The sequence below is a fragment of the Phaethon aethereus genome (assembly GCF_964289735.1).
Source record: "Phaethon aethereus genome assembly, chromosome: 3".
NCBI classification, from domain to species: domain Eukaryota; kingdom Metazoa; phylum Chordata; class Aves; order Phaethontiformes; family Phaethontidae; genus Phaethon; species Phaethon aethereus.
Window position 1 is genome coordinate 21344172 of NC_138576.1, and position 25669 is coordinate 21369840.

At 36.4% G+C, this 25669-nt stretch overlaps 1 protein-coding gene across 1 annotated transcript in view; it reads left to right on the forward strand.

The window, feature by feature from the left end:
- Positions 1-25669, forward strand: part of PXDN (peroxidasin) — a gene marked incomplete at both ends in the record, with an annotated part of 88457 nt that overhangs the window by 7076 nt on the left and 55712 nt on the right. The window contains 2 exons of the mRNA XM_081997757.1: positions 21334-21405; positions 22841-22912. Coding sequence (XP_081853883.1) covers positions 21334-21405; positions 22841-22912 — 144 coding nt within the window. The remainder of the gene's footprint in view (positions 1-21333; positions 21406-22840; positions 22913-25669) is intronic.

The window sequence follows — 25669 nt, forward strand, 5'->3', positions numbered from 1 at the left end:
GTTCCTTTGCTAATAATTCCCGACATCATATCTCCTTCTCTTGAACTGTTTGTTTTCATGGAATTTTCCAAAGGTAGCTTAAGATCTTGTCCATAAGTAGTAACGATCAGTTCTAGGCCCACCATTTTATTTGTAAGGTTTGGTTTTTCTCCATATACATTGCTTTGTACTAATATGCATTAGGTCTGCGTTTTAATAGCCATTCATGGACTGTTGACAGGTTCTTCTGCTGTTCTTTCTAGTCAGTCTTTGCTCAAACAGATGTAAAAAACTTTGTTGTCTCTGTTGTTCATCCCTCTTCCACTTATGAATAAATTGAACAGCATAGAACCCAGCACAGCTCTCTGTGAAACTCTATGGGTGACCTTCCCTCACTATAAAAATTTGCCATTTACTACCAACATTTCTATATATGCTCACCAGGACTGTATAGGATATTTGCTCCCTAGCTGTTTCAAAAGATTGTCTTCTAATTCCCAAAGCTTTGGGAGTTTGGACTGTGGCCAGCACAAAATTTTTTTGTTCATTCTACAGAAATGTTTTAGGAATCCATGAAGATTATATAAATTAGTGGATTGCTTGGTATTGTTGTCTAGGTCCCCAATCACAGTTTTAAACATTTTTCTGTCTTCTTGATTCTGCTAACAGACAGCTGCAGTGTCTCTGCTGTTACTCAGTTTTCCCCAACAACAGCAAAATTAAAAGTGACGAGTTATACCAATTTTCATCATTACTTTGGGGAATTTATGGGCGTGAGGGACATTGAATAAGAAAATTTTGAGTAACAGAGACAAACATGGGATTACTCACTGGAAAGAGTAAGAAATGGATGTTTGGACATGAGTAAATACACTCTTTCTCTCCTAATTCCCAGACAAGGCTGATGGAAAAACAACAGGGAGATGCCTATCTCTTGCATCATCAGGAGGGTCTGGATCTGAGACACAAGGAGAGGAGTGAGTGTTTCGTCTAGCATTGTCGTAAACATATGCCTAAGAGAAAAATATGACTAATAAATATTCCAACTTCTTCCATTTTTCTTAGTGGTTCTGCTGACTTCTCTCCCAGGTGAGGTTGGTGCTCGTGAAGAGATGAGATGGGGATATCATTAGCCAGCAGAAAGTTTGGCCATTTACATATTAAATAAGTGTTAGGCTGCTGACGTGTGCTTATGGACTGGCTTGTAAGTAAACTAAGTTTAAATTAAAAGGTAGAAAGTCTGCAGAGAAGAAAAATAGAAAGTATAGCCAGTAAAGAAGAGAACAGAGCTCAGGGTAAAGACAGAAGGAAGCGATGGAAAGAAAACAACATAATAGAAGAAATTGCTATTGCTATTACGATATGAAAAAAATAGCAGACAACTCTTCAGAAAATAACAAAAGAAGACGAGAAATAGTGCATGATGTGTAAAATTGCATAATATTTTATTTTTTGAATTACAAAATGTCCTTTTACAGGAATATTTTAGTGTGTATAATAGGTAAGATGAAAATGCTAGATTAATGTTTTCAGACCTGAATTCTGTTTTGAACAATTACAAACAAACTGTAAATTTTCATCCATCTTGATTCATCTCTTAAAATGGTATTTTTTCAATTATTTCTTTTTTGATTCAAATTTCTGAGACTTTCAAAGCTTATTGTAGTTTGTTTACAGTATTTTTCCCCACTTCATGTATTATTTTGTGATCAAATATTTTGTACACTCTAGACATCATCTTGCAAATGTGAATTTATGCTTAGCTTTGTATACCTGAGGAATCCTCAGGCTTCTGATTCTTCCTGGGCCTGGACGTTTGCTGAGTCTCTTTCCAGCAAGCCAAAGTGTTTACAGCCCTATATGCTAAGATTTCACTTACAGAAAAGGTCAATTTATAAATGTGACATTTATAATCTATATCTCACAAGCTAAATATTTATAGTTGCTTGTTTTTCTGGAGAAGTTTATATATAAAAATAAGTTAATATTTTAAATACTTGTGTGTATGTCTGTGTTTACATATATATACACACATGCTATACATACTACGCGTGTGTGTATATACAGTAAAATAGAAACAACTGAGCCAAATTGTCTTTATCACTTGTTCCATTTGGGTCTGATGAAAGAAACCAAAAACAAAACAAAAATAGCTTTACAGGCTTTATTACTGCAAACGCGGGCAGAGTTTCAAGACAATCCAAAGAGATGGTGCAATGAGAGCTGGCTGAGCTGGAATGGAATGACTCAAATATTTCCTTTTCCTTCCTCTGTTTATCAGGCTGCCAAATTTGATTTCTTTTTGGTATGGAATTATTAGTGTTGATAATGAGAGTCAAGTGATTCTTTTAAAATGAAAATTGAATGAATGTTTAATTTATTGCAAATAACAAAGATCCTCAAACTTCTTGAGAAAGACACATGAAACCGGTGTGGGCTCTCAGCTGCATGTCTTTTTCTTCAATCTGTATTTGCAAAGATTAGCGAAGATTAGGACATTGCAGAGTTTGTGCAGTGCCTGGCATGGCTTCTTGAACCTTGTGAAAGTTTGTAGAATGAAAACTGTGAAGTTTGGTACAATGTAGTGTTCTCACTTGTTATTTTCCTGAGTTGTTTTCTAAGTTTTACTATGCAAAACAATGAGCATATGTATTTAACTCCAAAACTAGTTTTAATGACTGTGACATTGCTCCCTTTTCTGTTGTGATCTGTTGTTTTTCGGACTTTCAGATCTTTTATTCTCTTTCCAATTGCCACTCCCCCGATCTTTCAGAAACATTTTCTTTCAGCATTCCTTCCCCTTAAATCACTTATTACAACAGTCTGCTGATGGCCTGGCTGGTCTAAAAAAGGAAAAGAATATTACTTTGTACACAACATTACCTTAATTAATGACTGTTTTTGGTAACCAGGATGATGACTGCTCAGTGTCAAGTTATTTGCATTGTGTTAGCCAGACTGATGGATTTAATAGCCTTTTATTAGCCATATGGCTGCTGGTTTCCTTCCTGGGAGAAAAAGTATAGAATAAACAAGTCCATGCTTGCTTTGACTTATCTCCAGGCAGTGTGAGCATCATAGCTGGGGCAGCATGAAATTCAGTGTAGGCTTCTCAAAACAGTTATATAGACAGCCTCTGTCCAAGGTCCACCGTGCTCTATAGAAGGTAAATATTTTGTTTTTACATGATTTTGGTCAGCCACTTCAGTATAAAGGTCTCACTTTTTGATATCTCATGGTGGCTTCTATTTAATGACCGATTATCATGATAATCAGGTAAATTTCATGATAATCAGATGAAATTTGTCATCAATATCCAAATCTCTAAAGTGTGTCTGAATCAAGGTCCTATAATGTTTTAATGGCAAGTAAGGAAACTTTTTTCTCCCAGATTTTCAAAAATATTTTGGAATATATGTGGGGCAGTGTGTGGTCTGGTGCACAGATAACTCTAGTGAGCCATTAAAAACTCAAATACAAAGAAATGCTGCATTACGTTGTCTGCTAAGATGATGTAAAAAGCTGGAGCAGCAGTGTGATGATGCGGCTTATGTATATAAAATATACACAGTGGTTGATTTGCTGGTGGGAAGCTGCCTATCAAAGTATCAAAGCAGGATGATTTTTAAGGGATATTTTGTTATTCTTTGGGATAATAACTAATTTAGGTTGAAGAAAAAAGCTTTGGTTTGGTGACATTTTGATAAACTCTCTGAGAAATTTGAGAGGTGAGAGTATTTTAAGTTAATTTTTAAAGTCGTAAAATTAATATCTTTGACTTAGATAACGTTCTCAATCTCTAATAAAAAAGGTCTAGGCATTTGGTTTAAAGTGCCAGAAAAAAGGCAGACTTCCATCGGGCAAGAAAAACTGCAGAGCTGCAACAGGGCTGCAAGAGCCAGTGAGATCAATTTGATTATGTGAGTAGGTGGTTTGCTCTGGCGGATTCAAGTCATTAACCTTCTGATTTAATTTTATTAGCCTGGGCAAAGCTTAAGTAAGTGTAATAGCACCCATGTAGGGGGTAGAATCAGCTCAAGTAAATAAGTTAAAATGTTTGCTAGTTAGATTTTTATGTATAGATAAAGCATGTTTTATGTGTAGATTGAAGACATAGCTGTCAGGAGCGTAAACAATTGCTACCAGGAGATTACTAGAGGTCTGTAAAGACCTTTCTTAGTATAGAAACATCTCCTATACTTTATTTAAAGCATTTTTTAAAACTCAGGATATTCTTTTTCCTGAGTGCTCTATCAATAAGCTAAATCACTTGGCATTTCTAAAATATTGATACATGCTGAAGCATCTTTCTTGATTCAGTAAACAACAGTTTTGAAGACTTAGCCAGAAAATTCTCTAATCCTCCCATCATGATACGAGTATTTTCTGAGATGTTTCATACTGTGTCAACTTCATGTTATTTCTGGAGTAGATGTTTTCTTTTTGACATCTTGCATGTGAAGAATTGCATAAAAGAAGTGGAAACAGAAAAAAAATTATCTAAAACACAATAATAGTATTGAGACACAGTATTCATTGGAGATTTCCAAAGGAACAGCTTGGCAAAATAATTAAGCGGCACAAAGCAAGGTTTATAATAAAAAAACAATCTTTTGAAGGTATTTGTGGGTATGCCAAACACTTTCGATAGTACAGAGGAAGTTTTCCATTTTTGATGAACTTGCAATGTGAAGAACACTTAGAGAACAGATATAAGAGGGAGGAAAATAACTTGTGTACAGCCCACACACTCAGGTACTCAGGTCTATTTTGTAGGTCAGTTTTGTAACTCCATGGCATGTGTTTATAATCCCTTATTCATCAAAGAAATGAGTAAGAACTATTTGTGGTTTGGCGCTCACCATTCAACAATATCGAGTTGAATTCAAACTAGTTCTGTCTTTTCAATACTGGTAAAATTTTGAATTCCCACAATATATATGAACCGAGTAATACCTGTGCAACCCAGGTTCTTCAGGTAACGGTTTTCTTTTACCTTTCATGTACTTTTTTTCTGTGGCTATCCATGAGGAATTGTTTTGTAATAGCATTAGCATAGAGCAAGTACCGGTCTTGTTTGTCAGACATTATTTATGACAGAATTTGTATCCTGGTTGTTTTTGTTTTGTGTGGGGGGTTTTTTGGTGTGTTTGTTTGTTTTTTGTGTTTTTTCCCATAACTACCTTCCCAAACTCTTTTCCTGAAAATCAGAAAAAATAGATACCTTATCATTAGTCTATAATAATAAATACATCTTAGTCTGTTATTTGAAGCAGAATTAGCATTTATAGGATCCTTAAATATTAAAATATCCTTTTTTTACATATTGGCTTTTGCAGGTTGACTTTGCTTTTAAAAATATCTTTATTTTTCTGAAAGGAAATTTGATTTTTCAGGAGCCAATCTTCTGGACAGTATAAACAAAAATGCTTTTAAAAAAAGCTGATGATTGGGGTGGTTTTAATTTATTTTATTTTTTAACTTTGAACTTTACAGATAATTGGACATGATGGTAGATGCTCATTAAATAAATTCTTTTTAAGATCTGGACCCACATGTAAGAAATTTCTGATAGCATCAGGATTTGAAAAAATTTTGAATGCCCTTGTGGATTTAAAATTTGCTTTCTTTTCTCTTGGTTGGTGTCTCTTTTGTTCACTAAATCTGTTGTTTTTAACTGCATAGTGACAAAGCTTCAATGGGTGGGAAAGAAAATGTCCATTCAGTTCAGCCTTATCTTTAGCCCTGTGGTTTGGACATGGGAAGGATTTGTCCCTCCAGAGCAGAGCAAGTGTATAATCTCTCAGGGTAGATTTCAGCCAGGACACTACTGCAGTAGCACAGCATCCGATGCCTAAGGAAACTTTACCAAGTAGAAATTTATACGCTTAGGAGGTTAAGTGCTGGGTTTGTGGCATGCATTTTTCAGCCTCTTAAATTCTACTTAAGGTGTCTTGAGCATTTGTGGAAATCCCAGCCATAAATTGGCGTTCGTATATCTCTGGATCAGAGGGTATATTTGTACTTCTGACCTGTCTTACAGCAATGATAGTTTAGCTGTGGGTCGAGAGGCCTCTTTTTCAGGTGAACTTAAAATTTGGTAAATAACATTTGTGGGAAAGAATTTTTTCATTGGCTTTTAAGCCATATACACTGCAGTGTGCTTAGTCAAGCAGAGTGCTAGTAGTTTATACATTTCCAAGACATGTAAAGACGTATTTTTGGGTAGTAGAAACATTCTAAGAATCTATTATTTAAAGCTGAAAAGTAATTAGTATATATATCTCCTTTAACATAGCGGCTTATTGAAAGTAAGGTTTTTTTAAAATTTTTGGCCGCAGCTAGTACTCAGACTTCTTTTTTTGAGATGACTTTTTATACTGTATGTTAAAACAAAGTAGTATGTCTAATGTATTTAAGTAGCTGGTCTATTTAGTATGTTAATGCTAGTATGACCTAACTCTTCTGTTTCAATTTTCTGTTTTAATTTACAAAATAGATAGAGATCGCACCCCTTTCCAGTTAAAAAAAGCCAAACCAGAAACACCCTGTGAGTGCTACTTGGGTTTCCTTTGGCTGCTGGGTGCCAACAGTAGTTGCTCGTTCCTGCCCTCAGTCTTCACAGTCGGTTCTCAGAGTTAGCTGGAAAATAAACAAGGGGAAAGCATTGGTTTCACTCTGAATCATTTCCCTGATTTGGTGGCCTGCGATGTCGGTGGCCACTCGTGTTAGCCCCGATGAAGCAGTGGCCTGGCAGGCGGCAGGAGGGGAGGAACCGCTTCCTGAGGGAACCTGTTAGCCGGCCCCTGGGGCCTCACCAACGTAGGCCTGCCCTTCAGGAAAACCATAAGAATAAGCCGACTTTGTGATACAACTGGAAGGGCCGCCACGTTCGGCACTCACAGAGGACTGTGAATGCCCCTGCTGCGGCCTCCGTGCAGAAAAAGTCGCCTTCCACGTTCCCTCCGTGCCGGGGCAGCGAGAGCCACCCGAGCCCCGCGCCACACTTCCCCGGGCCTGCTGCTCCCGCCCGGCAGCCGAAGCAAATGTCTTACTTCAGAAATGTTTACGATTTTAACTTTCCCTAATTAATTTTGAATTAATCTCCCATCTATTGAGCTGTCATGCTGGGTATTTATTATGTGTCTATTTTAAACCATCTGATTTTCCTAAAAGGCAGGTTTGTATTTAATTGTTTAGAGATTCTTCTAATGTTTCTTTTCATTCTACTTTGGCAAGACTAATCCAATATTTTAATTTTTCCCTTTTTTGCATATGCACGTGGTTAAAAGTCTTCTTTCTTTCTGTTTGAACACTAGGAAAGAGCCCTCGAGAGTCCACGTTAGCTATGATGTGTTACTGGGAAGCATATGGAGTTGCTCTTCATGTGGCCCAAATGGTATTTATATGGCCTGAGTGAGAGCTAGTTTGTAACTGATACGAGGTGATGAAAACAAGAATCTAAGTTGAAACATGTTCAAAATGGAAAAAACAGATTGAATTATAACTTTAAAAATGGCATTAAACTGTGAATACTAAAGGAGTACAGAACTGTCTTCACTTACACTCAGAAATGTACTTTTTGGCCTTAGGAACAAGATGTAAGTGTGTAAAAACATTTTCCTTCAAAAAGCGTTTCATGCTTTTTTCTGGTATTTTTAGTGCTTTGTTAATATGATGGAATAATTACAGAGATATTAAAAAGTGCTTTCTAATTAATTGTTGACTTAATACTGCCAATATTAGAACTGCTAGGAAGAGGGTGCATGACTTAAAGCGAAACAGATGTGATCTCCTGAGGCCACTGAAATTTAAAATAACTAACAAACACACACAAAACTAGGGATGCTTATTTGGAAATTTCAGACACATCTATCATTTGCAGCAATCCAATTTTGCAAATTTTTTAAACCTGGTCAATCCAGATTTAATTTAGGTAGAGAAAGAAGAGAAGAAATGTGCAGGGAAAGAAGTTGTAGGCATTTTATTTAGTTCAGTTCTACTTTTGCAATGTGAGGTAGAGATGGGTGTTGATTGATTCAAGTTACGGAATATGGTAAAAATGTATAAAACATAATATTTATTATTAATCTTTAATTTATTCTCTTGATGCATTCTGTAAGGTAACTTGTTCCCTAATGAGTAGCAAGCAGGAGCTGGAAATGAGTAATAGCTCTAAAATTTCTGTAATTGTTTTTTGTTTATAATTTTGATACTGATGTTAGGATGGACATAGCAAGAAGAAAAATGAAGGAATAATCTCTGTTCCGAAACATTCCCTTCCCTGAAAGTCATTCAGCTGGGTACTTTAAGGTTGAATGTCTTTAAGGTAGAAGAATCTAGTAGCTGCTTCCACTGGTTTTTGTAGGCAGAAAGCAGGTTCTCTTGTCCCAAGAGACAGGAATGCACAGATGCCTGTGCTGAGGCTGTCTGCGCTGATGGGGAAGGAGGAGATAAATAGTGGAGGAGTCCTAACGGAGCCCCGTCACTCCCAGTTCTTCTGCGTTTGCTTTGCCAGGAGCAGGAGGAGCTGGAGGCAGAGCAAGAAAATAGCTATCTTATCTGCTCTGGCAGCCTGTCGTTAACCCCAGGAAGCAGAAAATATGATTCCAAGAGCTGCAGCTTTTCCAGTGAGTTGACCTGGGATTTTCCATGAATTGGAAGGAAGACCTGTCACTTTGTCTGAAACCAGGAAGCCAGTCTGTAGCCAAGAGTACCTGAGTTTTTGTTTTTACTCTTTATGCAAGCCAATAGTGCTTTCCATATTAATAGTAAAATGTCCTTGGCATTCTATAAGAACCAGTATCCAGGTAAATTCTAACAACACCTCTGAGTCTGTTTGAATCTAATATGGTGATTGCTGTGTTGGAAATAACTGGAAAGTACATAATTGTTGGAAATATGTTCTGTTAAAATCTGCCTAGTAGAGAGGGAAGAGTGACGCATAGATTTACAATGAATAAAGGCTTTTGAGTCAGATTTAGATGTTATTTTTAGATGCAGTAATTCCTTCAATTTTCCACAGCCTTTGGCTTGATGTTGATCTTGTATTGCAAGACTTCTTTTTGAATTGAAGGAGACAAAATGGGCATTCTTTAGTAAGGTCACTGGCATTGTAGATGCTGGATGTTTTTTATTGGTAGAATAAATATAATGCACACTCACATGCACTGCATCAGTGAGGCTGTCTGTCCTGAGGAAAGAAAAGCCCCGATGGGGAAGTCATACTTCCATAAGAGTATATTAGTTTAGCTTTTTAGGAATTTACCTTCCCAGTTTGTTACTTCTTTCCCAGCCCTCACTCACATAGCTGTTTTCAGCTCTAGGATCTTCGGTTGCTGAGAGCTAGTTGCCCTCAGATCTCTGCTGATACTCGCCCAGTGCGGTGGGTACCCAGCCAGGTGCTCCTGCAGGAGAGGGCCTGATGTGTCAGAGCTCGAAGGAGGCTTAAGAAGCGATCTGACCTCTGGCACTCTGGTAAAATGCAGGTCACTCTTCTTCATCAGTGCGTATTTTCTTCCTTGAATATGCATTCTCATTTACTTGCATTATACCTGCATCCATTTTCCTGACAGGAAAGAAAGAAAGAAAGAACTCATCAGCTGTAGAACAAAATCAGAAAAATTGTTGTTACAAAGACTTGTGCCCACCTATATTTGGTGTATTAGAATTTTTTTTTAATTAGTCTTTAAGAACTGCTGCTGCAAAAAAAAAAAAGTATGAACTTCAGTGCTTAACTCCTCTGGACCTATTTTAAGAATAATAGTCAATGCTACTCCTCACTTACAGCTGTTTGCTTCTAGTGAGTGGAATCTGAAGATAAACACACTCAAGCTGGATGCAGGGTTAGACTATCCCATTTTTAACAGTGAGTATAGTTAACCACCAGAATGACTTGCTTTATGTTTTGCTTGATTCATGGTCTTTTGAATCACAGTTTTATATTTTTCTCAAAGGGATGGTTCAGCTCTGACAGCAATAATTGCCTTAAGACAGGAACTTCTCTACCGTTGTGTGACCTGTCCTGTGTGGGAGGTCAGGGGATGATAATGTTTCTTTCTGGCTTTCAGTTCTTTCCTCTGAGAATATCAATATTTCATGGATATAGAATTTAGTCTTAGGCATCCCTGTGAGACAGAGAAGTGCAGAAGCATCATTTATTTTGCAAAATGGTAGATAGGGGGGAAAAAAGGCTAACTTATGACTAGAGCATAAAAGCAGTATTTCTGTGGTATTTTTCCACAGTAGTAATTCACATGACTATTAACTACAAAACCAAATGAAACTGTTACTGCATTTGTTTCAGAGCTTCATGCTATGTCGTAAACTAGTTGGCTTCCCTTTTTGATGTCTTCTTTAGTTTGCTGTAGGGGAGAAACTTTTTTTCTTGTTTGTAAAGTACAGTTGAAACAATAAATATTGAGAAGGAAACCGAGGTTGCATTCTCCAACTGTTGCTATTCTTCTAAAAATATTTCAGTCTACCGTAGCGCTTTACAATACAGACTGTGCCAACCATCAGTTCACTCTGTGCTTGACCTTAACCATCATGCATTTCTTTTAACACAGCACTCGTGCAGCTATTGTGCTCTATTTTATTGGGCATGGCACAAATGCAGAACAAAAGGCAGCCCTTTCCCAAGGATATTTGTGTCAAAAATAATCAGTAATGAATCATATGGCTGCACTGTCAACAACCTTTTCATTGTCTGGTTTTAGAAATAGATCTTTCTGAGAGGAATAAAGACAGATGTCGCCTTTTCTTATTATTTCTTCAGACTACAGAAATAGCATTCCATCTCTTTGAATCCTACCGATACTGTTAAAAGGAGGTTTTTTTGTTGTGTGTTTTGGTTTTGCTTTGTTGTTCTTTGCTTGGTTTTTTTAAAGATAGCATGAGAATTAGAAACAATAATAAAATAAAATTTCTAATTTCAAAATACTGTATTTCTGTAGTGGATGGATTTTGGAAGACTCTGAAGGTGGATGAGACAAAGAGCCATGATCATGCCAGAGTAAAATTTCCATGTGTAATTCTTGACAATTGAGCCTACGTGCCTTAAACTTTGAACTAGCAAATCCCCCTTGAGTCCTATTAATGGCACTGCATAGCTGGTTGGAAAAATTGGCAACAAGGGCAACAGAGGGATCTACAGACTTAGTAAGACAATACTGTATTGCTTTTCATTGGCTTCACATTTAAATGTTTTCCTTTTGACTCTAATGGCAAAATAATTGTTAGTTAAAACAAATCCTTAGCTCTTGGAGAAGGCTGTATCATAAGCTTTCCCTTCACCGAAGCTGTACCTGATAAATATGTTTTTTAAGACTTATAAACTCTAAGTCCCTTTCAAGAAATCCTACATATTTGTGCAAATCAGGTAGTATTTTAATTAGATAATCGATAAATCATCCAGATTTAATTCTTTGTATTTTCGTAAGGATGGTTTTATGATCAAGGTAAGTACTGTGAAATGTTCTGCATCCTTTTCTACAGATGTCAATATTTTTGTGATCCTACCATTTACTTCTGTTACTAAAATTATGGTATACTAAATATTGTTGCTATGATACACAGTCACCATGTAAGAATTATGTTTTAGTTTCCCATCTGAAAATGCAGTGGCTTTATTTTATATGCTGAGTGCTGATGTACAGATAATAAACTCTCAATGTAAATTAGAGAAAATCACATATTGTATCTAGTAATTAGACTGAGGAAGAATTCATCCAGAAAATTAATTGTCAAGAAAAAGGGGAACGATGTAATGTTGTTTGTAAAAGAATCACTAGGCTAAATCTTAAAACCAGGTGGGAAAAAAAAAAATCTTGGTTCCTCTGTAATTCTAGAAAGCCTTATGCTGCTAGCGGTGAGGATTACTATAAGTAGTGCTATAGCTGAAAGTGGGGTTTGGTTTTATTTTTTTTAGAGTGGTTGCCCTCTCTTTGTTCAACAAAGTGACATATTTTTTTACAGGGCAGTAGTTAAAGCAGCATTAAAGTGTCATTGACATCATCCAGTTACTGCACTGACTTGATTATATAACCTCTTTTGTGCAATTTTCATGCTCTGCTCTGTTTGAATGTTTTTACTATGCTGATGGCTGTTTTTCATTTCCTGCTGGGATGACCTTGAATAAAAAAAGAATAAGAATAAAGTAGACATAAGCAATGTAGTCTTGCTGGCATTTGCAGACCTTTCGTTCTGTGTTGAGAAACATAGTAGTTTGGCATTTATGGTATAGGTTATTTCTGCTGGGTAGTAATTAATCTTCAACAGTTAGAAAAAATTAATGTTTTTCTCTTATTTTGTTCTTTTGAATTTGCCAATGGCAAACTGATCCGGTTATGACAATTCCTACTTTACTAAAACATCTGAAGATAGCTAAACAAATGGTAAATGCAGTGGTCATCCTTTGACTTAGATTATGAATTTAACCTATAAAATCTAAAAGCTCTACAAATCTAATATTTCTCTATTAAATTGCTCCCTCATTTTTTTAAAGGAAGAGGAGATGAACTAGTTTGCACTTTTTTACAGATTCAGTATATATCACACAGCTGAAGGAATTGTTATTTTTCTGTTTTGTCACTTCTTGCTGCCAGTCAGCATTTCATAACTAGTCTTACATATGAGTGAGTGCACTGTCTTTCACATATACATCTTTTTCAGACTTTTTATATCTCTCAATATCAGAAAGTTAGAACAATGAGAAATCCATCCATTGAAAATAGTTTGCATTATTCCTACTTATTCTTAACATCCAAAGCCACTGCCTTCTTTTAATTTTTCAAATTAAAGTAATAACGATTATATTACTATACAGTTTATGATCACATATGGGGAAGAGTTTTATCTTTAAATGGTTTTAACTGGGCCTTTTAAAAGTGTCTCCCTTTGAGGCAGGGAGTTGGGCGTGGGGCTTGTTCTTTTATGATCCACACTTAGCATTTGAGTACCTTTCTGTTTTTAAGATACTTAAGACCATGGTATCCTTTCAGATATTTCCATTTTGTTGCAGTGGTGATTTTGCTTATCTAAGGAAATATTTCTGAATTTAAGTTGGTTTCTGTCCTAAATCAATGCTGAAGTACTGGTTAACCCTTGACACAAGGTAATAAGATATTTACCTTCACTGTTAAATAAAAAAATCAAGGTTTGATTTCATTGGTAAATGCTTTAGTGTTTTTCTTTTTAATGAAGATTGATAATAGAAGTCATTAATGTGTCAACACCATGTTTCAAACATCAGTGTATTACATGACTGTTGATTTCATCCACATTGCTTTTTTCTTGTCCAAAGCTAGAAATACAAATATTGTCAGTTTAAAGGATGAAATCAGATGCTTTCAATATGATAGGGTAATACAAATGCAGATCTTCTAAACTTGAGTTTAAATGCATTGTTCTAGTTTTCCAATGGTAAATCTGATGCTTTGGCTTTATTCTGTCTTCATGGATACTGCGTTTGGAGAAACTTGGCTGTCCTAATTTTGTTTGTTTGTTTGCTTGTTTGTTTGTTTCACTTTTTTTCCAGGGAGTGTTTCTTAACATGAATATATGAATATGACTCATAATCTATAAGTTTCTATTAAAACTATCTCTATCTCTATTAAAACTGAGAGTAGTATGCTGGAAAATAGTTCTCCAGAGCAAATTTAGCAAGTATAAGTGTAACATGGTGTTTAGGTTGTTCTGTTGATTGCATCTACACATTATTAATCAAAGCAAGAGAATATTTTCATTTGTGGACAAGAAAAACTTATGACAAATGCTGGGAGATTACCAAATGATTAAAGGGATCTTCTAAAGTTCAGAGATATAGGTGATGTAGAACAGCAGGTCTAAAATAGTACTAGGAAAGGTACAGTCTCATGTCACAGAATTATTTGGGGTAAGTACAAGCAATGAATGCTTGGTTAGACTAGCTACTTGTCTTCCTCAGTGTCAGCAGTGAAAACAGTAACAAATAAATGTATATTTATTCTTTCATCTGAGACAGAAATAGGATTAATAACATATTTTTTCATTGATCTTTATCAAAATCGTGAGGGCTATAAAGAGAAGATGAAATTACACTTTGTGCCTAACATTTTCCATTTGCACATAGAGTTCTCTTAAGCATTTTTTAATAATAGAACGAAAAGCGTCCCAAGCAAAATAAGCTATCTTCCTTCCTTTGGTCTAAAATTTTGCACATATTGTTATTTGGGAGGTATGTTGGTGGTTCTAGCTATTAAAATTGGAAACTATTTTCTCACATTACATTTTGTAAATCTTATTGTCACACCCTAGCAAATAAGCCTTCAGTTTTATTTTTGCTTTCATCTCAATCCTGCAGCCAGGAGGATGGGAGATGGATAACAAAAATTCTGAATGTTTTCAACTGTCTTTGCTCTTACGAAATATATTATTTAAAGTTAATGTTCTGAAAGCTTTTGCATTTGGATTTAAGTGCACTAGAATTAATTCATAGAAGACTGTATATAATAAAAACTTGCATAACCTTTAAAAATGGCAAGAATACTTGTCGTTGTGGTACTAGATTTGAAATCTCTGTAATTGCATCATTTCTGTCAGATGTGAGTGTGACATGTAGAGTTCTTTGCTAATGCCCTGATGGTATGCTTTGCATACATACATTATGTTACAACATAAATCATCACATTATACAGTGTTTCTATATCCGTGTTAGAACTGGCTAATTATACATATATGTATAGAGAGACATGGCTATGAATGAAGCAGTAGCTCAACATGTTATATTTTGTTTTTCCTTTTTTAATTAAAGATCTTAATATAATGTGTTCGTGTCATGATAATTTTTTTCTGTCAGAAATTAAAATGGAAAAAATGGAAAGCCAACAGAAAGTCATATTCTCTCTATAGCAATGAAGGGATCTCAGGGAAATCCTCCAAGCCCTAATAAGTGGTAGGATACCCAGTCTGCAGACAGAGATGAAAAGGACATGGCCGTGCTGGAGCAAGCAGAGGAGAAGCCCTGGTGTCCTCTTTCCTGCTGCTGCTCCAGCAATTTTTCATAAAGAATTTGCCCATTTACCCCGCTTAGGTCAACACCTTTTGTATTAGCCACTGATTACTGGGTGCTTATTACTTGGCCACAAATAGGTTATCATCAGTGGGGTGATGACTGGGGGTGACCTGTTTTGGTGTTGAGTATCTACAACTTGATCCGCAGGCTGCCACCTTTTGAGGTACATGGCAGGGATACACGACGTTGTCTTGGCAGCCCTAAAGGCAGTTTGATTTAGAACAGTTGATGATTTTTCTTAGTTTGATGAAGCAACAGAATCTTTAAAAGTCAAACATGCAAAAAGGAATCTGAATTAAGTTTATTAAAGTACACCAAGTCTAGCTTTTGTAAAAGTATTGAAATGTAAAACCTTAACTCCTCCCTGTATGTTGTTTTGCAATCATCAGAAAACAAAGGAATAAAGGAAAATGGCAATTCATGTATTTTTATTAAAAAGTTACAGTTTTAATTTCAGTGCATGGTTTGTTCTGAGTAAAAACAGTCCCTTCTCTAAAAGGGATTCCTGTATTTCAAACAGAGTGTGATATGAAACTTCTTTAAATGACTTTTTTCGTAAGTTGCTTGATGTTTAAGGGCAATGTATTTGAAAGCTGTACTGTTTGCTGTGTATCCTGTGTGTTTTTCATATTCCCAGTATTTATTAATGCCTTTTAGTATTTATTACTTTATTTATTTTATAAAATATTATTTTGTAGACTGGCATTTATATGCCAGAATGTTGCTTTGCCTTGCCTTCCCCCCCCGTTAACAGAGAGCCCGTGGTTTTCATTACTGAGCACTGTCTGTGCTGACTTTAAACAGGGCATTCTGGAGTGCCAGGAGCTGCCATAGGAGCACTGGGTGGTATGGGACAGTTGCATGTTTGCATATTTATATATTTAGAAGTTTTCACTGTGTTTAATTAGATAAAAGTATTGTTAAAACTTAATTTTCAATGCTGGACTGGAAATAGTTTTCTGATGTTAAGAATGGGCAGTCTAAGGGAGGGGAGACAAATTGGTGCAGTTCATTCAAATATAGAATTTATCAGGAACAGAATTTATTTTTCTCCAGACAAACTGTCCGCAGCGCAGCTCTTGTTTGCTTTGTCACAGGAAAGAAAGCATATGAATACTGTATTTATTTATATGCCGTAGATCTAGATCTTCACGTAACAGCGCACGGGAAGCCTGCTAAGCAGCTGTGCGCGCGCACCCGTTTGCTGCCAAGCACTTGGCACGCTCCCCGACTCGCGGCTGTTCGCAGTGCCGTGGGACCCCGACCGTTCCCAATAGCTGGAACGCGACTCTCAGGAGCGTCCAGTTGCTAAATTGTCGGCGCGCTCCCTGGCACGTTCTTGGCCCCACGCGGCCTCACGCTCTGCCGAAAATTTCCTGGTCGCGCTCCATGAATTAGCGCAGAGCAGATGATGCGGGGCCAGGAAAATAATCCTGAGAGTATTCAGTTTACTAGGCAGCTTCAACGTGTTGTTTTGTTTGTGTTATGCAGGGGAGATGTAATGCTTCAAAGTGATGGGTTTCTCTTCTGTGGAAGTCTGTACGGCTGTATTGTGTTTTTAAAACTGAAATCGTTAAGCTGTGGAGGGTTGCAAGGAGGAGGAAAACGGTAACCGTTAGTATTTAAGAACTTTTTGTGAATTGACAGAAAGACAAGTTTTAGGGCTTTATGTAGAAGGGAAAGTTCATTTTCGTCGTAATGACTTCTTTTTTTTCACAGATGTATATACATGTGGCCGTGCCTGAGAGCGAGAGCTAAGAGGTAATGTGTTTTGCTAGGTCAGGCAGAGTTCCTCTGAAGGAAGATGCTTAGGTACAGGACCACAAGCTAAGAGAATTCTATACAAGAAAGCAGCAGTAGCATACACTTCCATAAAAGCATTACTGTGTTGCCTAGGTATGATTTTAAGAAGTAAATGATTTCACTGTGAAACACGTAATAAAGGAGACAATCTGAATTAGGAGTTAGGTGTACTAGATTTTTATTTGAAAAACTGAATGCATGACATTTGGGGTTGGATTATTATTCAGAAGTTATTATATCACCCTAAAATAACATGCCGTCATCATAGGTGTTTGCCTAATTTTTATTGGTTGTTTCATTTATTATTTAGAGATTAAGAAGGCGAAAAATGAGAGTCAGCAACTGGGCTGGACTCCCTCAGTCTGCCATTTTAACCTTTTGGTGCGGTCTGGGCAGTCAGTGGAGGTCAGGCTTGCAGAGCCACCAAGCGCAGCATACAGCCAGGGTGCGGTCACTTTGTGAGAGCAACACGGGGGACAACGAAAGAGGTGAAAGAGAAATGACAGGGGAGCAGGCTTTTGTGAGTAAATGGTCATGTGGCAGTGTGGTTTGGCAGGAACTGGTCTGAAAAAAAAGGGACAAGAAACCTCATCGTGCTGATTAACCGCACGTTAATTCAGCAATACAAAATGTCTGTGATGATCTGGAGTGTAATGGCCTCACCTGAGCTACCGATATAATTTTTCAGTCTTTATACAGTCCTCATTCCTGCCATCCGTTCTCTGAGATGATGTTTCCTTTTGCGAAGGAAAAAGCTTTTCCTCTGAGCTCTTCTCCCGTCGCCTGAAATGCAGTTGGTTCTCACAAGCTGGATATGGGGGCTGTACCATGGGAGGATGACATTTCAAGCCTGCAAAATGGTGATCATGTTTGTATGGAATAGTTTTTTTCTACAGTGGTATGGCAGTGGTGACTGAGGCTTTTTACATTTTTTTTTTATCATCTACTGAAACCTTAATTGGCTTTGAAAGATTGTGTGGCTGTCTGCTTCTTCCCCGTCTCCTTGCTGTTCAGTTAATTATTTCCACTCCTAAGGGATTTATAACTTCAGGCTTGTTTCTAATCTCAGACATCTTCCAGAAGATTTGCAGCCACTCCAAATTTGCCAACATCTGCAAACTTCATGAGCTTATTTTTTCTTATACCAACCTTGTCTTAAAATATTTAATACCTTATGGCAGATTTCTACCCAATTCTACTTGACATAGCCTTTCGATTCAGTAACCAGTCTTTGCTTATCCTCTTTTTCCCTACCAGTTGAACACTTGGTTTACAGAGATTTCCTCTAAACCATATTTCTCTGGTTTGTTTATGTGAATGGCCTGTATCAAAACCCTGAAACTAATCTATGCAATGTATACTCTATTTCCTTTATCCACTGGCTTATTATCCTGTTGTATGAGGAAATTAGGACAGTTTGACAGAATTTCTTCTTGAGAAATCTATAGTTATGATTTAATAACTTTTATCTCCTGTGTACAAAAAATACCTCATGAAGTATAATTATATTAATTTGGAGAACAAAAGAGGTTGTGTGTTCTTTACTTTGAGCAGCATTTGTGATCACTCTTTATTTTGGGGGGATTTTGTACTGAAAAATTAAGGAAAAAACTTCAAGTTAACACTTAGAAGTGTTACTTCCTTTGAAGAAAGAACTCCCCTTTGAAGGAATGTACCAAAATCGTAATCCTACATTTAGTAAGATTAACATTTTTTTTTCTCCAATTTTAATGTAATTATGGTACTAACTTTAAACAGAACATATAATTAATCTTTATAAAAATGTCTTGTTGTCATCATAGCTTTCTATGAAGCATTTTACTTATAGAAACCAACTGTACTGGGCTCTAGAGAAAATTTGGGTCCTGTGTTTTATTACAGCTCTTTTTTAATACCTTTATGCAGAATGAAAACTGAGTTTCAAACATGATGTATTATTACATACTTAACAACTTCATATGAGAAGGGCAATAGTGTCAGGAGTTGGGATAAAATATCACTATATGAAGCAATAGTAAAATAATATAAATTATTTTGACTGGTGTTCCTAATCCCTAGTTATCCTAATGAGTTACTGCAGAATGGATTTGACACATCAAAAGGGTGCCCATTTTGATGCTGATTCAGAGGACTTGCTCCTTCATGGCATTCATGACAGTTACATACTTATTTATCAGCTTCTCTTCACTGTAGTGAATAGGCTTGCTTTTCATATGGACGAATCTATATTCTTTTATAACTAAAAAGACATTCTGCATTCTGTCTATGCCTACTTTGGGTGATTTATTTTTAATTGTGGAACATAAAAAAAAAATCAATTTGAGAAGTTCCATGTTGCTTAGGAGCTACTACTAGTTGTAATGGTATTTTGAGGCTTTTGAAAAATACTCAGTTTTCAAGATTCCATTCATGAATATTGGATTTTTGCACTTTTGATTATTTTAATAAAAAGTAAGTTGCTTCCTTGAAACACAGTAAACTTTCAGAAAATCTAGAAAAAGCTCTCAGTGAAGTGGAATGTCATGTCCAATGATGCTTACAGAGGGATCTGCTGTATCTTCTCTCGGTGCACACTACGACATTAAATGCTTGTTTAGAAAATCTCAGCACCTGAGATTCAGCGACTCATAGGCAACATCTCTTTCTCAGCTGGTACTTTTGTATTTCATGTGTGATAAGTGAGTATTTCGTGTGTGAGTGATGAACAAAATGTAACTCTCTTTAGCTATAACTAAAGAAGGTGCTTTTGTAAAGGACAAATTCAAGCTGTGACAATTTGTGCTTCTAAATCTGGAAATCCTCAGTTCAGTTGGGAGTTGAGTAAGGGGACTGTCCTGCATGTCTACATGCAGTTTAACTGCACACCTAAATAAGGGATAGCAGTTTGCATCCCTCATTTATTCCAGTCACTGATCAAGTATTTTGGTAGAGTGTAATGCAAACAAAACCACGTCTAATCCTTTCCTTACAATGAACAGTAGGCCACATCCTAAAACACTTATGTAGAAAAAGTCCTTCTCAGGCCATTATTCCAGAGCTGAATGAGCCCTGATGGACTGATTCATGAGGAATGATGCTTAAGTATGTACTTTGCAAAAGACTTCAGGCATCTATACCCCCCATTACCTACAACCTCAGCCAGTGAGGTTATATGGGATTAGTATGCAGTTGACTTTTTGTCTGCTTTTCTGTATTTCCTTTGACTAAATGCCAAATATCAGAGAGACTTCTTGATAATGTACTACCTACTAAAATGCAGTGCATATTTATGTTTTAATTAGGACTGGTTTTTGTGCCAAGATTGAAGTTATGACATGTTTATGTCCTACTTTTTGAAAGCAATTGGTAAGTGTTCTAGGAAGGGCAGTGTAATAAGTGTGATCACAGTCTTTCAGATTTTCCTTACTTTCCATTTGCTTCCCTTCTGTTTGCTTGCCAGAGAATATAACGCCCTGGTGTCCTTGGTCTGCTACTAGGGAAGAGGACCTGCTGCCCTCCTTCCTTTCCCCTGGTCTCCACCTTTCCTCACAGTCCTTCTCTCACCTGTGTGGCCTCCCAGGAAGCCCATTCAGTTTGCTAATCAGGCAGAAAATTATTTCTTTTTTTTTCCATGGGTTTTTTGCTAGATCAGATGAGTTGGTTCAATCAGTTTCTGAGCCGCTGAGAGTACAAAAGCCAGTGTGAGCAAGCAGCAAGATGGTGCAACTTGGAGCCAGGGAAGGAAAGGAGATGGCCAGAGGTGAAAAACGCTGCCACTTCTCTCAGCAAGATAGAGGTGTGAGACTGGTGGTGTTTCCCCACATCTGCATGCCACTGCCACCTCGTTCCCGGTCCCTGCTTGCTTGGCAGAACCTCGCTTGAGAAATCAAAGTTTCCCTCTTCTTGGAGAAGTTCTCATTAAGCTGTGGCTATAATAAGAAATTAAAGATGGTAAAAACATATCCAAAAGTAGGAGAAAATAAAATGAAATAAGAAAATCAATAGCTTCATGCAGCTGGATTTACAAGTTTTAAAAGCAGGCCAACATAAAGCACTTAAAGCCTCCTTACCCAAAAGGAGAAGAACAGAGTAGCGTAAGAGTCTTGAAAGCTGTCTCTTTCTTCCTGACCTTTTTTCTGATCCCAGTTTTTCTTTTTTTGTTTCACTGTATTATTTACAAGCAACTTTTAAAATACGAAGACAGTTCAATTTAGTGAAATGCAATTCAACATCTTGTTACAAGATGCTTCACTCTGGAAGAGAACACCCTTCATGACCACGCGTTCAACTTAGATACAACCTTCAGCACTGACTGCTGAGGCTGGATTTGGTCAATCCTCTGCTTAAAGTTGTCAAACAGTGTTTGAATTTGTTTTGCCTTCTCCTTTTGTCAAAAGCTATAGTTCGTGGACAGAGGTCTGGTCATGGTGGTCACAAAAGACTCATACTTAGTTCAGTTTTTCATATGAAAAAGTATGTGGATTATTTTAACAACATGTTTCCTTTTCTATATTCTACAGAGACCTAAGATTTAATAGGATTAAAGAAATCCAGCCTGGAGAGTTTAGACGGCTTAAAAACCTGAACACACTGTAAGTTCTTTTTCAACCCTAAGGCCCTTTCCTCTTTTGATTTAATGTGATTAATTTGATAATATGCCAAATTTGCTCACTTTTCACAGGTAAGTAGTCTCACAAATTTCATCTGTAGTATTTACACAGGTGAGAGAGTGAGGTTTAGGCCCAAAGTATATGAAAGCAAAACCAGGTATAAGTCTATTAAAATAAAAAAGGAATTTACTTCCTAATGATTTATTAGCATTCTTTAACTGGAAGTATGAAAAATACAGTCCTTTATTTAGTATTTAATTTTTTCCAAATTGTGCTAAATTACTGTGGTGGGATATTACATACTAAATCATGGAGTTACAACAAAGCTGTTCAAAGGCTCAGATGTGCCAATGTGTTGCAGTTACAAAATATTTGACACTCTGATGTTTTGAACTTTCCTACTGTAATGTGCTCACCAGGACTGCCAGAAGTTGGAAGGTTTAGTGCCTACTGAGCTTCCTTTTGCAGGGGTCTCTACTACCATATACGTTTCTGAAGAGAAGTCCATGTTTTCTAAGACTTTTTACAAACCCCTAATGCCAATAGTATGTGTGTTACAGTTTTAACTTAGTATCTCCTTTGTCATTCCTTCAAGCATCACTTTGAACAGATGCATGCATGTTTCTCTTCTCTACTATATTAGCAGACACGAGGAGGAATTACGATGGACAATTGTTCTTACTTTTAAATGTACGTAATTTATGATTGCAAATTTTTTTTCTAGAACACAAGTATTGTGTGAACTGAAATAGAATACAGTGATATCAGTGAGCTTTCAATCATTACTATCTGTTTACCCTGCAAGCACATAACAAAAAATGTATTGAGACGTCTTGTACTATATATTCACACCAGAAGAAGACAGGACTTTCCCCAAAAAGTATGTTATGCAAATCTGTGCTACCAAGATGTTTTTACTAGCTATCCCTACTCCCACTCACCTTTGATCATACTTCTGTTTCTGTTCCTTTATGATGCAGAGGACCCAGTACACAGAATATCACTAAGAAACATCTAGGAAAAATCACTTCAGTGCACCTGTTAATGACATATCTTTGTTAATGTCGATTTTATTGCTTTCAACCCCCTGCATAGACTTGGGACCAGGATTTTTTTTTTGCTTCATTTTCATCTCAGGTACCCACAAAAAGCCACATAATTTAAGTTTTTAGATTTTTAATTTTTTTTTTATTTCTGTCTATTTTTTTCAGTGTTTTCCTGCAAGGTAGTGACTGAGCAGCTCTAAGCACATAATTTTTTTTCTTCTAAGAGTTACTGTTAGGGAAAAAGCTTTTTGGTTTGTTATTTTTTTAAGTTTTCATTTTAATGCTACATTTACACCTGCTGTTACGCATTTTGGTTTTTTCCCTACTGTTCACGTATGTCAAAATAAACAGCTATTTATTTCTCTTCATAGGCTTCTAAACAACAATCAAATTAAAAGAATACCTAGTGGGGCATTTGAAGACCTCGAAAATCTGAAATATCTGTAAGTTAAATGAATGTCATTTTTTGCATCAATATGTAATTGAACTTCTTCAATAGCAAAGTGTTTTAATCTGAGTCACTATTTTAGGAGATAAACTGCTTAGAAAATCTGTGAAATGAATTTGTGGTGTAGGGGCAACTGTGAATATTTCTCTAAGTAGATGCTTTGAGATTTGCTACTGTGACATCTCTAGGCAGTAGATTTTAAAGGAATTACTAGTTGCTGTTTACTATATGCAATTTAAAAGATAATTTAAAAAGAGATATGTTTAAAGATTTAGGAGGTCACCTCTTTAAAGGTTCACTGAAACCTTCTTACAAGTACTTTATAAGTTTGTGTTTTGAAAAGCGGTTTAAAAGCAGGTAGTCCAAGATTTGTGTTTACAGAAGCTTGTAATTTACATAAGCTTTTTAACTATTCCTGAATTGTTCACTGGATGCAGTATAAATTTATAAGAGAAAAATCAAGTCATAGAAAAGTACCTATGTGATTGGCCGTAAGGTCTGTGTCTTCAGGCAACCTGTATATTTTATGAATAATTCCTCCCATTTTTAACAAACATACCAAGTGTATTAATTATCCAAATAAACAAAAAGCATCAAAAAATTGTTATTTTTATCTGCAAAAAGGACCTTAAGTTGAATAGTAAATTATCATGGATTCTCAACTCTAGTCTCTGGAGTCCACCTTATGTAGTGTCACATTGAAAAGTTTCACTCCATTGTTTTGGAGTATTGATCATTGCTTGAGTGCTCTACAGAAAAAATGGTCACTTTGAGATTTCATTGTTTTGGAAACAATTCAGGAACTACTTCTCAAGAATGCAACCTGAATAGTTCTAAGGAGGTGGGAGAAGGGAGGAAAATAAAAATCACATAGATTTGTGCAGATGCATTACCTGGTTTTCCACACTGTGTTTGATTACATTTCATGGTCTCATTTTTATGTGTATTGTGTTTCAGTAATTTTTAAAACTATATACAACTGGAGGAAAAAAATACTGAACAGACTGTCCCCAATGAATTATTAAAGCCCATGATGATTGTATTTGTTACAAGATGTGTTTCTATGGTAGTGCAGTAGGTAAGGTGTACTAATTCAGGATGGCTAAGCTTTTTCCCCATAGTCAGCAACTGTGCAGAAATACTACTTGGTTCTTACAAGTTCTTTATTTTCACATGCTTGCCTTCTCCTCGCTATGGTAAACATGACATAAAAATCAACTATGCACTCTGTTCAGTTCAATGTAAGAGTGAAAATAGGTAACTGAACTACGATTTCTCTCTTTTCATATATGTGTAGTAATGTTTATTTATATCTATGCTGTTGAGAGGAAGACCTTTATCTTTTCCTCCTGTTCCCTGGAAAACTGGAATATAAAGTTCAATGTGGTAGTTCATTCAACTGCAGGGAACTCTTCTTTATAGCCATCCCCCATTTTGCTAAAATAAACTTTAAATTTTTTTTTCCTACTTCAGTAGCTGTGGTATAAATATTTAGCCTTAAACTGTACAGCCTTAAAGTTATAAAAATGCTGGTACTGGTCAGATATCAATAGAGGAGGCACAAATGTACCAAATAAATACAGTTCATCTGTGAAAATGTTAGCTGAATAAGTACATGCTAAGTGTATTCTATGGAACAAAGGAAACAAAATGAACTACGTTTTCCCAACAGGATGAACTGCAGTAGAAATTAGGGGGATGGAAACCATATTATGTCTTAAAAGTGAAAAATATTGTTTAAAATTTCACAGAATCACAGAATCATTAATGTTGGAAACGACCTTTAAGATCATCAAGTGAAACCGTCAACCCAACACCACCATACCCACTAAACCATGTCATGAAGTGCCATGTCTACACGTTTTTTGAACACTTCCAGTGATGGTGACTCCACCACCTCCCTGGGCAGCCTGTTCCAATGCCTGATCACTCTCTCAGTGAAGAAATTTTTCCTAATATCCAACCTAAACCTCCCCTGGCGCAACTTGAGGCCATTTCCTCTTGTCCTATCGCTAGTTACTTGGGAGAAGAGACCAACACCCACCTCTCCACAACCCCCTTTCAGGTAGTTGTAGAGAGCGATAAGGTCTCCCCTCAGCCTTCTCTTCTCCAGACTGAACAACCCCAGTTCCCTCAGCCACTCCTCATAAGACTTGTGCTCCAGACCCCTCACCAGCTTTGTTGCCCTTCTCTGGACACGCTCCAGCATTTTAACATTATATAGCCAAATAATACATATGATCATACATCAGGCAAATGGTCTGATCCTACAGATGTTTGCAAACCTAACTTGTATTGTCCTATTTCATAAAATGAAGTCATTAGTCCACGATGTTATTTGTGTTCTTATGAGAACTGAAGTAATGGATTGCAGATGGTTCTGAAAATGTATAATTCACTGAGTAATTTTAGAAAACCTGTAATTTCTCAATGGCTTTGATTTAGCTAAATATAAGTATATATAAATAGAAAATATATAACTATAAAGTATGTATAAAATACTTGTAAATGTATGTATAATTACATATACTTATATATAAAATATATAAATAGAAAACATAATACAGTATTAAAAAAAAAGCCAGTGTCTGAGAGAGAGATGTGAAGGCCCATTCCTATATCTCTGCTGCAGTTCTTGGTCTTCTAGAGAAACCTTTTTGTAGCAAGTCTCAAAGAAGCCCTGGTATTTTCAAATGCTTCTTTGTACTGTTTGTTTCTGAAATTGAGCTTAGAGTTTTATGAGGTATATATG